The sequence below is a fragment of the Nyctereutes procyonoides genome, unplaced genomic scaffold (assembly GCF_905146905.1).
Source record: "Nyctereutes procyonoides isolate TBG_1078 unplaced genomic scaffold, NYPRO_anot_genome, whole genome shotgun sequence".
NCBI lineage: Eukaryota > Metazoa > Chordata > Mammalia > Carnivora > Canidae > Nyctereutes > Nyctereutes procyonoides.
Window position 1 is genome coordinate 21,316,973 of NW_026575048.1, and position 17,604 is coordinate 21,334,576.

At 42.2% G+C, this 17,604-nt stretch overlaps 1 protein-coding gene across 2 annotated transcripts in view; it reads left to right on the plus strand.

The window, feature by feature from the left end:
• Positions 1-17,604, plus strand: part of LOC129511172 (zinc finger protein 512) — an 89,292-nt gene that overhangs the window by 30,569 nt on the left and 41,119 nt on the right. Inside the window, exons 20-21 of one of the 2 annotated variants that reach the window (XM_055327711.1) lie at positions 11,239-11,281; positions 11,929-11,983. The exons of the other annotated variant lie outside the window; for it this stretch is intronic. Coding sequence (XP_055183686.1) covers positions 11,239-11,281; positions 11,929-11,983 — 98 coding nt within the window. The remainder of the gene's footprint in view (positions 1-11,238; positions 11,282-11,928; positions 11,984-17,604) is intronic. 2 annotated transcript variants of the gene reach the window in all.

A 17,604-nucleotide genomic window follows, 5' to 3' on the forward strand; every position in this document is an offset into this window, starting at 1 on the left:
CACTTAGGGGCTTGCTTCCAAAGCACTGAGAATAGAAAGAGAAAAATGAGAGCTTCACACAGGAGACACTTGGCAAGCACAACCTTAGCCAGGTCATAAAGATTAGCAACACCCAGGTGATCTCATGTACTGCCTGATGTGATGTAATGAGAGGGGCATGTTGCCTCTGTGGTTTTTTTTTTTTCCCCAAAACACAGAACCTCAGGCTAAGCATACAGAAAACAGAAACCTAAATTTAAGAACCTGCCAGTACTCCTGAAAACTGTCACGGTCAGAGAAAACAAGGAAAGACTGAGAAACTGCCATAGACCAGAGGAGATTAAGGAGGCATGACAGCTAAATCCAACATGGACCCTCGATTGGATCCTAGACAAAAGAAAGGATGTTAGTGGGAAAATTGGTGAAATCTGAATGAAGTTTGGCATTTAGTTAAAAGTAAACGTACCGGGATCCCTGGGTGGCGCAGCGGTTTGGCGCCTGCCTTTGGCCCGGGGCGCGATCCTGGAGACCCTGGATCAAATCCCACCTCGGGCTCCCGGTGCATGGAGCCTGTTTCTCCCTATGCCTGTGTCTCTGCCTCTCACTCTCTCTGTGACTATCATAAGTAAATAAAAATTAAAAAAAAAAGTAAATGTACCAATGTTATCACATAGATTTAACAAATGTACCAACGTTCTACGGTAACGTTAGGTGAAGCTGAGTGAAGGGCATACATGGACCCACCGCTACTTTGCAACTTTTCTGTGAATCTAAAATGATTCCAAAATAGAGTTTATTAAGAAAATAAAATTCCTGAGTACAATAATGTCTATGCAGGAAGGGGAAAATATAATTAAAATATTCCGAGGGGGACACCTGGGTGACTCAGTGGTTGAGCACCTGCCTTGGGCTCAGGTCATGATCCTTGGGTTCTGGGATCGAGTCCTGCATCAGGCTCCCTATTGGGAACCTGCTTCTCCCACTATGTCTCTGCCTCTCTCTCTGGGTCTCTCATGAATAATAAATAAATCTTAAAAAAAATATATTGAGGGACTTGATTTATCATCCATACAGAGGTTTTAAGAATTTGGTACATTAAAAAAAAAAATATATATATATATATATATTGCATTTTAAAGGATATCCACTAAAAATGGGGTTGCAAATTATCTCTAAAGGGCTAGATAGTAAATATTTTAGTCATTGCAGACCCCTGTGGTGTTTGCTCTAACTACCTACTGTTGTAGCATCAAAGTAGACATAGACAATGTGCAAAATGGGTGTGGCTGTGCTGGAATACATTGTTATTTACCAAAAAACAGGCATCAGGTTAGGTTTGACCCACAGGCCATAATTTGTCAATCCTTGCACTAAAAGAACAAGACCAGAGTTTATCTTCCAATGAATAAAGGGAAAAAATGGAGTAATTCATTAAAAATACCTAGTTATCTAACAAAAAGACAAGAAATGAGAAAAAAAAAGAAATATAAAACAGGGTGAAACAGAAAGTGCCAAGTAAAAGGGTAATTTTGAATCTCATGCTTTAGTGATGACATTAAATATAATGGAACATGTAATGGAACTGAAAATGGAATACATGATGTTCAGGGTGGCAGAGTCTGTGTTGTATGAATGGAGGTCTCAGTTGTTGGGTTTCCTATGAACAATATCCATGAGGATCCATGCTCTAATAAAGATAGTTGGGAGGGAGGTGGGTAACTGGGTGATGGGCCCGTGATGTAATGAGTGCTCGGTGTTGTATGCAACTGATGAATCACTAAACTCCACCCTGAAATGAATAATACACTATATATTAACTAACTTGAATTTAAATTTGAAAAACGAAGACAGAAGAAAGTAGGAAGCACAAAGCAGTTTGTTAAGGACAGTAAACCCTCGGGATCCCTGGGTGGCGCAGTGGTTTGGCGCCTGCCTTTGGCCCAGGGCGCGATCCTGGAGACCCGGGATCGAATCCCACATCGGGCTCCCGGTGCATGGAGCCTGCTTCTCCCTCTGCCTATGTCTCTGCCTCTCTCTCTCTCTCTCTGTCTCTCTCTCTCTCTCTCTCTGTGTGTGTGTGTGACTATCACAAATAATAAATAAAACTAAAAAAAAAAAAAAAGACAGTAAACCCTCAAAGTGGGAGAGTGGGCCGGCTCAGCAGTGGCAACTGCCCCGAGGTTACAGGAGTCTTCTTTTTGTGTGTGTGTGTGTGTGTGTGTGTGTGTACGGGGTGGTCTCTAATGGAGGCTTCCAATCCTTTGAGGGACTCCTTCCACAGGTTGGGAGAGGTTAGTTTCTGACTTTACAAAGTTTGTCCCAGAACTGTCAGGGCAACCTTCCCTCTTGGGATTGGGGGTATGGCTAAAACACAACGTGAATGCATTATAATGAGTCTGGGGGTTACCCTGGAGCAGAGGTGGGAGAGGAGAGTGGCCTGTCCTGCATCTGTGGCTCTTGGTCTATTAGCCCAGGGGTCCTGGAAGACACAACTTCAAGATGCTGTGCCCCCTTCAGGCTTCTAATGTGTAACCATTTATCACCATCCTTGCCTCCAGCTTCTGTCTACCTAACTGCCTACTCTATCAGTGCTCCAATAAAATCTGTTTGTTTTAGATGTGTCTCTTGCACATTGCATATATTTAGATTTTGTTTATCCAACATTAAAACAAAAAGATATAGAAAAGTTGTAAGTAAAAGAAAGGGAAAAGATACACTATGCAAGTATCAGTCAAGAGAATATTGCTATAGCAATATTAGTATCAGACAAAAAAAGTAAAGGCTAAAAGTATTGTTAAAGAGGGTCTTCATAGTGATACAAGATTTAATTCACCAGGAATAAATAATGATTTTAAATAACACTTAAAAATACATAAAGCAAAACTCCGTGTTCAAAGGAGAAATACACCCACGATCATTATGAAAGATTTTACATACTTGTCTTAGTAACTAGTGGAAAAAAAGCAGACAAAAGTTAAGGAATAATACAGACTTGAAAACACTGAGATGAACAGAATTGACCAAATGGTCATAGAGACGCTCCCCCCACCCCCGCCACCAAAGGAAAACTCTGGAGAGACTTCTTTTAAAGATTTGTTTATTTGAGAGAGAGAGTGCAAGGGGAGGGCAGAGGGAGAGAGAGAGAAAGAATCCCAAGCAGACTCCCTGCTGAGGGTGGAGCACAATGTGGGCCTCCATCCCAGGACCCTGAGATCTTGACCTGAGCACAAATCAAGATTCCAGTGCTTAACTGACTGAAGTGTCCTGGAAGAGACTATTTTTAACACCTGCCGAATACATTGTATTTTTAAGCAAATAATTTTTTTAACTGACCATGAAGTGGGAATAAAGTCTTAGAATATTTCAAGGGAGTGAAATTAAAGTGTACATTCTGGCCACAGTGCAACTTTGTTAGATAACTAGAAAATCCCCCTGTGCTTAGAAACTTAAAATGAACTACCAAATAACCCATGTATTAAAGGAGAAATCATCATGGAAATTAGAAAACAGTTGAAAGAGAATGATAAAAATTTTACATATCATAACTTGTGCAATGAAGCTAAAGTAGTACTTAGGAGAAAATTTATACTCTCAAATGCAGATGTTAGGGAAAAGGGATTAAAAGTGAATGATCTAGGCATTTATCTCAAGAAATTAGGGGAATAAAACAGCAAGATAAATCCAAAGGAAGTAGAACTGTGCCAATAAAATGGGGCAAAAACGAAAGTAGAAGTAAGGCAATAATAAAGACAAAGGGAGAAATTATTGAAGTAAAAAGCAAACATACAGAAAATTGGTCCTTTGAAAGAATTAAGACTGACAAATCTTTAGCAAGAAGACACAAATAACCAATATCATAAATCCAAGGAGACAGAACTCCGCTTGAATAACTTTATGTCAATACATTTGAAAGTGTAGATTAAATAGAAAGCTTACTAGAGGGATGCCTGGGTGGATCAGTGAGTGGCTGAGCTTCTGCCTTGTGCTCAGGTCGTGATCCTGGGATCTGGGATCGAGTCCTGCATCAGGCTTCTTGCAGGGAGCCTTCTTCTCCCTCTGCCTATGTCTCTGCCTCTCTCTCTCTCTCTCTCTCTCTGTCTGTCTTTAATAAACAAATCTTTAAAAAAAAGAAAAATCACTAAAAAATATAACTCACCAAAGATGATTCAAAAAATGTACACATTCTCAATAGCATTGTAACCTGCAAGGAAATGAAATCTTTTGTCAAAAATCTTCACTCAAAGACACCTCCAGGCCTGTATGGCTTTGCCGACAAATTCTAGCACATGTTGAAAGATCAAGTAGTTCCAGTCTGATGCAAACTTTTTCAGGAATTACAGAAAAAGACAAAAAAACATTCCCCAACTCAGGAGTCTAGCACAACCCTCATACCAAAAGCCTGACAAAGACAGAACAAGAGAGAAAAATTATAGGATGGCCTCACTCATGAAAATAGGTAACAAAAATCCTAAACAAAATATTAGCAGCTAGAATACAGTATTATGTTTAAAAACGAAATGCCCAATTAACTCATGAAAGTGTGTTCACAAGTTAGTAATTATTAGTAACCAGAGAAATTTAAGTGAAGCAATGGAATACCGTTACCACATCTACCCGATTGGCTAAAATGAAACAGCCTGACAATACCACACGTTGGTGTGAAAAAGAGGCAGGAAGAACTGCCATTCACTGATCCCGGGTCTCCAAGGATCACGCCCTGGGCTGTAGGCGGCGCTAAACCGCTGAGCTACAGGGGCTGCCCTAGAGCAGGGATTCTTAATGTGCCATCCTTGGTCCAACAGCATCAGCAGCACCTGGAAACTCCTTAGAAATGCCAAATTCCTAAGATCCACTCCAAACTTACTCAATCAGCAGTACTAGGGGGAGAGCCCAGCAGTCTGTGTTTTAACAAACCCTCCTGGTGATTTTGGTGTATATTAAAGCTTGAGAACCACTGCCAGAAAGAACTAGGAATATATATCCAGCAAGATATATGGACAAAGATGTTTTTAACAGCATTGTTGGGCAGCCCCGGTGGCGGAGCGGTTTAGCGCCGCCTGCAGCCCGGGGCGTGATCCTGGAGACCCGGGATCGAGTCCCACATCGGGCTTCCTGCATGGAGCCTGCTTCTCCCTCTGCCTGTGTCTCTGCCTCTCTCTCTAGCTGTGTCTCTATGAATAAATAAATAAAATCTTTAAAAAACCAGCATTGTTTATAAAAGCCAGACATGGAAGACAAGCCAAATGTCCGTCAATATCGTAATGGGAAAATAAGTTATGCAGTAGTTATGCAGTGTAATGAAATAATAAAAATGAATCCTAGGTGTACCAAATAGCATAGATGGCTCAAACATAATGGTGAGTAAATATTCAAGACACTTAGAATATATATTTTTATATACGCATAGAAAAAAGTGTGGTGCCTGGGTGGCTCAGGTGCTTCAGTGTCTACCTTTGGCTCAGGTCATGATCCTAGGGTCCTGGGATAGAGCCCTGCATTGGGCTCCCTGCTTAGTGAGGAGCCTGCTTTTCCCTCTCCCTCTGCCACTCCCCCCCTCCACCGCTTTTGATCTCTCTCTTTCTCTCTTTCTCAAATAAATAAATTAATTAATAAGATCTTTGGGGAGCCCGGGTGGCTCAGCGGTTTAGCGCCGCCTTCGGTCCAGGGCGTGGTCCTGGAGACCCGGAATCGAGTCCCGCGTCGAGCTTCCTGCATGGAGCCTGCTTCTCCCTCTGCCTGTGTCTCTGCCTCTCTCTCTCTCTCTCTCTCTCTCTCTCTCTCTCTGTGTGTGTGTGTGTCTCTATGAATAAATGAATAAAATCTTTAAAAAATAAAAAAAATAAAATATTTTAAAAAAAGTCCTTGTCAAACCGTGCAAATGTATTCTAAGAACCAAAACTGTACCTCCGGCCCTAACCTTAGATCTCCAGGCTGGCATATGGTAGTATTGCCACATAATGTGTGCTCAGCCTGACAAGTATGGCTCTTTATAATTATCTTTATAGTGACTGCAAAGTCTTTCATAATTTGGACATACCATATGTTATTTAGCCATTTCCTTGTTGATGGGCTTTCTGAGAATATTACTTTGGCTGCACCAATAGACTGAAAATTCTATAAAGTGAGAACCATAATTGTCTTTTTCAAAAACAGTGCCTGCTATTCAACAGTTATTTAATTGAATTGATTTTCCAGATTAACATTGGTATAAGAAAAAATACCGTGGCCAGTTTTATTTACCTTTATTATAGCATAGGTCGATTCCTTGTAAATTTTGTTTACAGTGAATTAGCATAGAAAATCCAGGTAGCTCTGGGTGTAATGATATAATAAATGTTCTAGAAAATGAGACCCTGGATTCTGGAGTAGAGTGATCCTCTGAGATTATTTAATTTCCCTATGTGACATCTCTTCTCTGTTTCAGTGCTATAGCAACTAAGAAATGGGTTAAGCCTTGGAGTAGGAAATTATATGTATCACATTTTTCTGAGAGTGTTTACTTAAGATATCCAAGCTTTCTTAAATGTATTTGACTCTGTATTCTAGTTTGTGATTTGGGAACATACGACACCATAACTGACCCTCTATGGAATGACTGGTTCCAGAGAAGAGAAGATGCTTTAGTGCAAGACAGGCGACTTGGAGCCTTTGAAATCTTGACTCCATATTCTCTACTTTATGACAAGTTGTCCAGCCAAATCCTAGTAGAATTGTAAAGGAGGCCTTCCCTGAGCATTGATTGTCAGGACAGAACCCGTGAGCAGGTGCAGAAAAGGGCAGCAGATGGGTATGGCTCAGAGGAGAGAGGCCAGCAGCTCGGACATTGGCTGGGCCCTGTCAGGTTTACCTTGAAGTTTCCATTGTGACATCATATGGGGTCAGACACAGCCTTGAGGGAGAGGAGCTGAGAGGAGCATTGGGTTGAGAGGAGCAATGGGTTGAGTAATGGCACTGATTTGGAGTGCCATTTGGAGGCTATGCCACCTCCACTGTATGTCAGCCTTCTACTATTATTTGGTTTCCTTGCATGGGGACTTTGGATACTCTTTTCTGGGAAACAGAGCAGGAAGCAGGTGGCAACCAAGACAGACTCCAAGGTATGTAATGCAACCCTCCCTTGAAATTCACTGCTCCCTGTCTCTGCCCCAGAAGCCATGGCAACTCCCACATCTTGGGCCATGAGAGGAACTGGCTGGGGAAAGAGGGGAGTTGAGATCGTTCCTATGCATGTCTTTCGATAAGTACAAGTCATGCTCGATCCTGTTCCTTTCAGTTTGTTTCAACAAACCTCGAGCACCTATTATATGTGGTAGCATACTAGACATTGAAGAAAAATAAAACACCATCTCCCACGTTTTAGGAGCTCGAGGTGAACTGGGGGAGATGATCAAATGGGTATGTATATATAATCCAAGGAAAGAGAACGTGATGAGTTAATAGAAGAATAAATATTGCGGCAGACGTTGGAGGTGGAGTGTTTTGAAGCAGGGAGATCTATAAAATGCCTCTGGAAAGCTCGGGTTTGAAGTATGCTTCAGAGGAGGGGTAGGGCTTTGAAGGTGGATAGTGTGGATGGAAGAGAGTAGTGAAGACTTTCCTGATGTAGGGAATGGATTGAGAAAAAGCATGGGAAGCTGAAGAGTGTTGGATGTGTTTGTAGAGAGGACACCTATGAGGATGGCGTGTAGAATAGGGAGCCCAATGAGAGAAAATTTTAGAAAATTGGTAGAGATGACATTGTAGAGGGCTTTGAATGCCAGGCTGAATGCTTCTGATAAATATTAATCCCATATGCAATTGAAAGATGGCAGAGGGGTGAGAATGGGGAAAATTAACAAGGCAGGAAACCACAAATGTTGGAGAGGATGTGGAGAGAGGGGAAGCCTCCTGCACTGTTGGTGGGAATGTGAACTGCTACAGCCACTCTGGAAAACTGTGTGGAGGTTCCTCAAAGAGTTAAAAATAGATCTGCCCTACGACCCAGCAATTGCACTGCTGGGGATTTTCCCCAAAGTACAGATGCAATGAAACGCCGGGACACTTGCACCCCGATGTTTATAGCAGCAATGTCCACAATAGCCAAACTGTGGAAGGAGCCTTAGTGTCCATCGAAAGATGAATGGATAAAGAAGATGTGGTTTGGGATCCCTGGGTGGCACAGCGGTTTGGCGCCTGCCTTTGGCCCAGGGCGCGATCCTGGAGACCCGGGATCGAATCCCGCGTCAGGCTCCCGGTGCATGGAGCCTGCTTCTCCCTCTGCCTGTGTCTCTGCCTCTCTCTCTCTGTATGACTATCGTAAATAAATAAATAAATAAATAAATAAATAAATAAATAAATAAATAAATAAATAAATAGAAGATGTGGTTTATATATACAATGGAATATTCCTCAGCCATTAGAAATGACAAACACCCACCATTTGCTTCAACGTGAATGGAACTGGAGAGTATTATGCTGAGTGAAATGAGTCAATCGGAGAAGGACAAACATTATTTGGTCTCATTCATTTGGGGACTATAAAAAATAGTGAAAGGGAATAAAGGGGAAAGGAGAAAAAACAAGTGGGAAATAACAGAAAGGGAGACAGAACACGAGAGACTCCTAACTCTGGGAAACGAACTAGGGGTGGTGGAAGGGGAGGTGGGCGGGGGGTGGGGGTGACTGGGTGACGGGCACTGAGGGGGGCACTTGATGGGATGAGCACTGGGTGTTATTCTATATGTTGGCAAATTGAACACCAATAAAAAATAAATTTATAAAAAAAGAAAAAGTAAAAGAAAATGGCAGAGGGTGCCTGGGTGGCTCAGTTGGTTAACCCTGTGATTCTTTTATTTTTATTGAAGATTTTATTTGTTTATTCATGAGAGACAGAGAGAGAGAGACAGACAGACAGACACAGAGACATAGGCAGAGACATAGGCAGAGGGAGAAGCAGGCTCCATGCAGGGAGTCCAATGTGGGACTTGATCCTGGCACTCCATCCCTGCACTGGATCCCAGGACTCCAGGATCACGCCCTGGGCTGAAGGCGGCGCTAGACCCCTGAGCCGCCCCCCCCCCCCCCCCCGGGGGCTGCCTGAGAGTCTGCCTTTCTAACAAGTTCCCAGGTTCTGTTACTGCTGTTAGGCCACAGACCACTTTCTTTCTTCAGAACAGAAAATTTTATTTTATTACTTAAAAATTTTAATTCCAGTATAGTTAACATGCAGTGTTATATAAGTTTCAGGTTTACAATATAGTAATTCAGCAATTCTGTACATTACTCGGTGCTTGTCAAGATAAGTGTACTCTTAATCCCCTTCACCTGTTTTTACCCATCCCCCACCCACCTCCCCTCTGGTAACTATCAGTTTGTTCTCTGAAGTTAAAGCAAGTTAAAAACCACATGTCAGGGACGCCTTTGTGACTCAGCAGTTGACCATCTGCCTTCAGCTCAGGGGGTGATCCTGGGGTCCAGGGTCAAGTCCCACCTCAGTCTCCTTGTGGGGAGTCTGCTTCTCCCTCTGCCTATGTCTCTGCCCCTGTCTCTCTTTCTCTCTCTCTCTCTGGGTCTCTCGCAAATCAATAAAATATTTGTAAAAATGCAACTGATTTACTGTATTTTGCAACTTTTCTAAATTCATTTATTAGCTCTAATTGGGTTTGTGTGTGTGTTCTTAGGATTTTCTGACAACAAGATTATGTCATCTGTGAATAGACATGGAGATAGTTTAACATTTTCCTTTCCAATTGAGATGGCTTTTATTTTTCTTACCTAATTGCTCTGGTTGAAGTTTCTAGTCCAATATTAAAGAAAAAGTAGTGAAAGTGAGTATCCTTGTCTGTTCCCCCCTTAAAGGCAAAGCTTTCAGTCTTTCACTGTGAAGAATTATATTAGTAGAGGGTTTTTCATAAATGCCATTTACTATATTGAGGACATCCCTTCGAACCCTAGTTTGTTGAGTGTTTCTATTTTTTATAAATCATGAGTGAGTGTTGGATTTTGCCAATGCTTTTTCTCCATCAGTTGACATTATTGTTCAGGTTTTTCCTCTTCATGTCATTTCTTAAAGGTTTTATTTATTTATTCATTCATTCATTCATTCATTCATTCGAGACACACACAGGGAGGCAGAGACATAGGTAGAGGGAGAAGCAGCCTCCTCATGGGGAGCCTGATGGGGGACTCGATTCCAGGACCCTGGGACTACAACCTGAGCCAAAGGCAGACACTCAACCACTGAGCCACCCAGGTGCTGCTCTCTTTGTGTTATTAATGTGGTATATCACATTGGTTTACTTTCTTAGGTTAAACCACCTTAGTGTTCTTGGGAGATCTTACTTTCAACACTTCTATCCAACATCCGATTGCTTAGCTAAAACATTTGCTAATACTATGAATAAAATTGTATAGGCTGTTTTAATATGCTCTCAGAGACTGATGTCCTGAATCAAAAGGAAGAAATAAAAATTATTTTATTTGAAATGGCAACACATATCACTTCTGTCTTTAAAATGATCTGGGGTGTGCCTGGGTGGCTCAGTTGATTAAGTGTCTGCCTTTGGCTCAGGTCATAATCTTAGGATTCTAGGATGAAATAGGTTCTCCACTCAGGTGGGAACCTGCTTCTCCCTCTCCCTCTGTTTGCCACTCCCCCTGCTTGTGCTCTCTTCTCTGTCAAATAGATAGATAGATAGATAGATAGATAGATAGATAGATAGATAGATAAAATGACCTGGAACAACTTGGCTTCCACCTATATTTTAGTTTCATCTCTCACTACTTAGCAAAAGTACACCCAACAAATCATGACTTTATAATCTTCTTGGTCATGTTCCCGTTGGCTGGAATGCTCTCTCTTTACCTAAAAATCTTCTGGTGATAATTTAAACTCCAGTTCAACTGGCCATTTCTTGAGTAATTTTTTCCTTTTTTCCCAGGCAGTTAACCACTGTCCTCTTTATTCCCTAACCTTTATATTTCTGTTACCACCTGATATTGTAACTTAGCCGTTTAGCCATCTGTTTTCCCCAGTAATGTGAGTTCCCAGAATACAGGGATCTCATTTACTTTTGTAGTCCTGGCACCTAACATAATGCCTAGAAGTTAGTAAGCGCTCATTAGATAATTTATGAATAAGTGAATGGGGTGGTAATTGTTGCTGTGGTTATGGTTACCAACTGGATGAATAATTGTATCTGTAAGACGAAATGTGCTGTTGATAAATTCTCTAACCTAGAACATTTTCTGGTTTTATTTTTTCTTTTTGTGCCCCTCTAGACTTCAAGGCAGCGTAAATTGAAAAAGATCCAGAAATTCACAGGTCAGAGAGATCTTATACTTTATTCTTTAGCTCAAGGCTAATGACAAATCAACAGTGGGTCTGCTTTTAGACTGTAGACTTTAATAACAGGTAGAGGGTGGGAGGTTGAAAAAGATTGTATAAGTGAAAGAAATGTGCCTATTCTTCCTAACATCTCCAAAGATGCTAAATTCTTTCTGGCAACTTCCAAAGAGATGTAAACTGATTTATAGTTCTTTCTATGCTTCCGTTCCTCATGTTTTCTTTCCTAATTTCCTTTTATGCAAAACTCAAAGTATCAGGAAAGAAATTTGATGAGATCTTTAGTGGGGGAAGTTTCGATACATTTTTCCCCTGCCATAGACGCTGAATAGACTCATTTGAAGGAAAAAATATGTATTACAGATTTATTTCCCTTACTCCAACTCCCTCCTACCATGATTGTTTCAGCTGTTTCCAATGACTTACATCCACTACATGGTAAAGGCGGCATAGTATATTTTAAAATATAAAAACTTAGACCTACATTACGTCTGAGCTCTATCACTACTTAACTTTATGATCCTGGACATGATTTCACCTTCGATCTCTTCTTTGTAAAACAAGTGGCTTGAACTAGGTGGTATCAATAATTATGATTCTAACAGATTCTTTACCTCTGCTCCCAGCTTCCCAGTGGGAAGAAAATCTCAGAATGGGTTGCTCTGAAGCTAACCTGACAAAGTGAGTAAAATTGATCGTCACTATCTATTCTTTCTTTCTTCAGCCTACCCTACTGATAAACCCTGTAAAGTGAGGAGAAAGATACCTAGTACTGTTTTACTTTTCTGACTGTGATAGTAGTTTCCTTTCTAACTTAAGCCACTCTTCTTATTGGTTTCCTTATTAGTACTTTTAATATCACTTCAATTACACTGACACACTCTGTTGTATCCAGCTTTTCAGGACTCCCTGTGGGATGGGCCCAGGAATATATACTCTGGTCAATGACCAGAAGTCTTCAACAGATCTTCAAACATCTGGAATGCACAAGGTCAGGGAAGGTAGTTTCTGGGTGGGGGTTGAAGTGATGGAAGGTCTTTTGTTTGTTTTTTTTTTTAAGTAAACTCTACCCCCAATGTGGGGCTCAAACTCACAGTCCCGAGATCAAAAATTGCATGCTATACTGACTGAGGCAGCCAGGTACCCCAAAGCTGGTAGAACTTTTAAGAGAGAGGAAGGAAGGGACTGAAGGGAGGAAGGGTTATAGAGAGGGAAGGAGGGGAGGGAAAGAGAGAGGGAAAAGAGAGATTGTTAGTTGGTTGGTTGGTTGGTTGGTTGGTTGGTTAGTTTTGATAGTGGGGATGAATTCTGAGTTCAAAGGTTTAAGAACAACTGGTTTATGAATCATTTCTGATTGCAATGGAGACAATGGCCTCCCTTTCCTCCTGGTAGAGGAATTCTTTCTATAAATAATTGAAGTTGGGGAAAGCAACCTCTTTTGTTGTTGTACTCCCTCAGGTCAAAATATTTTACATTTGAAATGGCCATTATCTTTCCCTTTTCCTACTTTTCCTACCTTCTCCTGCTTCAAAGCAAATGGAATTTTTCTTTATTTCTTAGATCAAGTCTTATGCACTCGTGTTTGCAAGAATCTTCGGATATGATTTCTTCCTCTACCTCCTCTGTTATTGTGTCTCAGGAGCCTGTTCTACCCTGTTGTGGCTGTAAGAAGGCAAAACATTCTACTGATCACAGCATCTCCTCTGGATCATTATGCAACAGCTCCAGCCTGTCACACCTTTCTGTCATTTCTGAAGGAACAACCTGGCAACTCCAGAGCCGTAGTTTACCTATTTTACCCAAAAAACAGTCTTCTGTGCTCAGGAACCAAGGCACATCCCTGCCCCCTTTTCAACTCTCACAGCTTGAGAAATCACATCTTTTGGAGGATTTGGCAGCTCTTTCACCATTAAGGTCTCAAAGCTCTTTTATCAGCTCTGTTTTTGAATCCCCAGGTCTCTGTCAACAAGAACAAACAAAGAATGGGAGAGGGAGCAAGAGTCATTTGACATTGGATCATGGGTCAAATTCTATTTGCAAGGCAAGACCAGGATTCTCAGGGCGGGCTCCACTCCGGCTCTCTCCTTTGGCTGGGTGGAAGTTAGAAGGACATATGGCTTGGAAGGTTTGTACTTTGAAGGAACAAACAGTTCCTCTGCCTGTGAAGGAATCATGGGAAATGCTGCATTATTTAACTGAGGCACGAGGAGGAGTCCCTGAACCAGAGAAACCTCAAATGCAGGTATCTATGCCTATCCATCAAAGCAGTGAACAAAGTATCAACAATAAATCCCCAAACTGTCCATCATTCCAGCTCCATGTGAATATTGGAGTGGAATCTGGATTGAATAGAACAGAAACAAAAATTTCACAGTCACTTATCCCAGGTAAGCTGTCACAACTGGGGGATGGCCCCCAAATCGTTGAATCCAGGCCCTTAGTTACATCACTGGGCACTCCACCTCCCAAAAGTTTAGGAGTTGACATAATTCAAGAGGAAACCAATTTCCTGCAGAAAGAGCCAAAACACATCCTAGAGCTTAGTATAGACCAGAGGGTCATAGGTTTTCCGGAAAAAAGGATGCAGCAGCATGAGACCCAAGTGACTAAAGTGGAGTTGGCCCCAAGGCTATCATATCAAGTTACAGATAGCATAAAGGTAACTCCACTGGCATTACTTCAAGTCATGGATTCAATGGGGATCATCCCAGAGTCACATTCAGAAGTGGCAGAATCTGTGGGTTTGTTCCCACAGCCACCAGATGAAGTTGGGAAACCAGTGGAAACGATGAAAAGAGTGAGTGTAAGCACAAAACCATCATATCAAATCACTGAATCAGTGGAGGTAACATCAAGTCCTCAGCATCAAGTTATGGAATCAAAGATGACCTCCAGATCACCGAATCACGTCACAGATAATGTGAAGGTAACCCCTGTAGAATTGCTTCAAGTCATGGATTCTATCGGGATGATTAAAAAATCACATTCACATATCATAGAATCAGTGGGAATAACCCCAAGAACACAGTATCCAGCCATGGAGTCTGGGGATATAAACACATCGTTGGATCATGAAGTCATGCCACCAGGAGACATAGGTCCACAGGTAGGACATGAAGTTGTGGAAACTGTGGAAATGACTGTAGGGCCACAGTTTCAAGTTGCTGAATCCGTGGACATAACCTCAAGGCCACAAAATCAAGCCATAGAACCACTGAACATTCCTCCAGGACCAGTGTGTCAAAACACAAGATCCCTGGAAATGATCTCCACTCCATTGCACCAAGTTACAGATTACACAAAAGTAACTCCAGTGGCACTATTACAGGCTGTGGATTTCATGGGGATAATTCCATCAGCACAGTCACATGTTATAGAATATGGAGATTCACAGTCTAAAATTGCAAATTTGACCCCAGGAGTGACTCAACCAGATGGTTTGACTTCCGGCTCTCCTACTACTATTGGTTCACCTGGAGTTGTAGAAACTGTGGGTTTACCTCCAAAGCCACCACCTAAAGTCACAGAATCAGTAGGGGTGATTCCAATGCCATCACATCAATCCGTACATTCTCTAAAGGTAACTCCAGTAGCCCTGGGGTCAACCATGGGAATGATCATAGCATCACAATCACAAATTGTGGAAACTCCGGATTTGACCTCGAGGCCAGTACCTCAAGTCAAAGAACCTCTGGAGTTGACCCCTGGGTCATGGATTCAGGTGCTGGACTCTGTGGGGATGACTCCACAACCATATCATCAACGCACAGACACTATGGCATTAACCCCAGGCCTATCACATCAAGTCATAGAATCTTCAAGGATGACCCCGTGGGATCAAATCTTAGAACCTTCAGAGATGAGTCCAAGGCAAAGCCACCAAACTATAGAAACTAGAGGGTTGGCCTCTGACCCCACAGTCAGAAATCTAACTGAGTTGACACAGTCACCTCGTCAAATAATGGAATCTTTAGGTACAGTCCCGAGGTCACTGGGTCAAAGTACAGCGTCTGAGGGAATGAATCAAGAGCCACTGCATCAAGTCACAGATTCTTCAGTATTGACCACTACATCACTACTTCCAGATGTAGAATATTTGGGGGTGAAGCCAATGCCACAGCTTACGGTTGTGGATTCCATGAAGTTATCCCCAGGATTACAAAATGTAAAACCTATAGACGGAACCTCAGGTTCAATCCCACAAATGGCAGAATATGGACAGTTGATCCCAACTGTGAACTCTATAGAATCGGCCCCAGAACTTCAACTGCAGACTGTAAAATCTGATGGGTTGGCACCCATTCCACTGCTGGAAAGTGGGAATTCTGTGCAGTTAGCCCCAACGTCTCAGCTTCAAGGTCTGCAATCTATTCGTTTAGGAACACAAGAACAAAGTGGAACATCTGCTGAGTTAGCCCCAGCACCACAGTTACAGAATAGGAAATCAATGGAGTTGACCTCCGCTCCACAGTTGCAAGGTCTGGAATATGTTCATTTGGGCATGCCACCAGAGTTTCCAGATATAAAAGCTGTGGAGTTGACCCTAAGACCACTACAGGAAGACATGAAATCCATGGAGTTGGCCCCAGAGCCATGGTTACCTGATGAAAGACCAGAGGAGATAGCTCCAGCACTCTTACTTAAAGATGTGAAAATTCCTCGAATGGTAGAATGCAGAAGGTTGATTCCTAAAACACAGGTGGAAGGTATGAAATACGAGGAGCCGATTTCAGGGGCACGCACTCAAACAGTGAAATCTGTAGAGCTCAGCCTCAAGCCAAATCATGAAGCCATAGATCCTGAAGGATTGACTCCATGGCATCAAGCTTTAGAATCTTCAGGGATGATCACAGAGCCAGGATACGAAGGAGCAGAAGCAGAGTTGACCTCTGACACTTGTCACCAGAGGAAAGAATCTATGGAGTTGAAACAATCATCTTTAGGAAGTACTCCAAGGCCATTGAGCCAGACCTTAGAATCTATGCAGATGAACTCAATGCCATTCCAAGGTGCTCTTGAGACAATGCTCCAAGGCGTAAAAGCCTTGGAGACTCGGATGTCTCAACACATAATACAAGAATCTCCAGAGTTGGTCCCAGGATCAGAGATTCAAGATCTGACCCCAGAAGTGATGAACCCAGAGTCTCAAGGTATGAAGTCTGTTCATCTGAATCTAGGACCATATTCAGAATTTATGAACTATAAGGAGTTGGCCTCAGAACCACAATTTCAAAGTGTGAAATCTGTGCCATTGACCCCAGGACCACGGGGGCCCCAACGTACAAAACCTGAGACGTTGACTCTAGGGCCACTAATGCATGATAATAAATTTGTGGATTTCACTGTACCACTGGAAGAATCTGGGAGGTTAATTCCTGAAACACACTTACATGTTGAATCAAGGAAACTTACCATGGAACCACACTTAGAAGCAATGAAATCTCTGGGTTCAACTTCTAGATCAAGGCATCAGGACACGGCCTCTGCAGCTTTAGCTTCTGAGATCTGGCCACAAGAGGAGGAATCTGTGAAGTTAATCCCACAGCAAGTCACGGAAACTGCTGGGATGATGCCAAGACCACATTTTCAAAAGTTTTCAGAGATGACCTTGGGACCAGGCCATCAGGGCACAGAAACTGAGAGGCTGACTTCTGAGGCTTTGCTCCAAATGGCATTAACACAAAAACCAACAGGTCAAGTTATGGAATCTACAGGAATGACTCTAAAGCCACATTGTCAAGTTACCGAGCCTTCAGAGATGTCCGTAAGGTCAGAACATGAAAATACAGAAAATTTTGGGTTGGCATTGCTTCAAGTTGAAAATATCCAGGAGACAATGCCAGTACCACCATATTTAGTACAAGGATCTCCGGAATTGACTTTAGGACCAGGGATGCAATATGAGAAATCAGAGCCACTACTGCAAAATTTGAAATCTGTGATGTTAACCCCTGGAACATCCCCATTAATGGAAGGATCTAAACAATTTATCACAGGAGCAAAACGACGTGTTATGGAGTTGACCGCAGAGCCACAGCTCCAGGGAGTAAAGTCTATGCAGCTGAAGCCAGAGCCACAATTACAAGATGTGGACTATGTTAATGTAATTCAACAGCTAGCTACTACTGGAGTGGTAGGATCTGAGAAGCTGGTACAAGAACCAGTACTACAAAGTATACTATCAGAGGACTTGACTAAGGGGGCACAGCTTCAAGGTGTGAAATTGACCCCAGGGCCGCATTTACAAAGTGTCAGATTTTCAAAGTTATCCCCAGGGCCACTTCTTCAAGGAGAAAAACCTG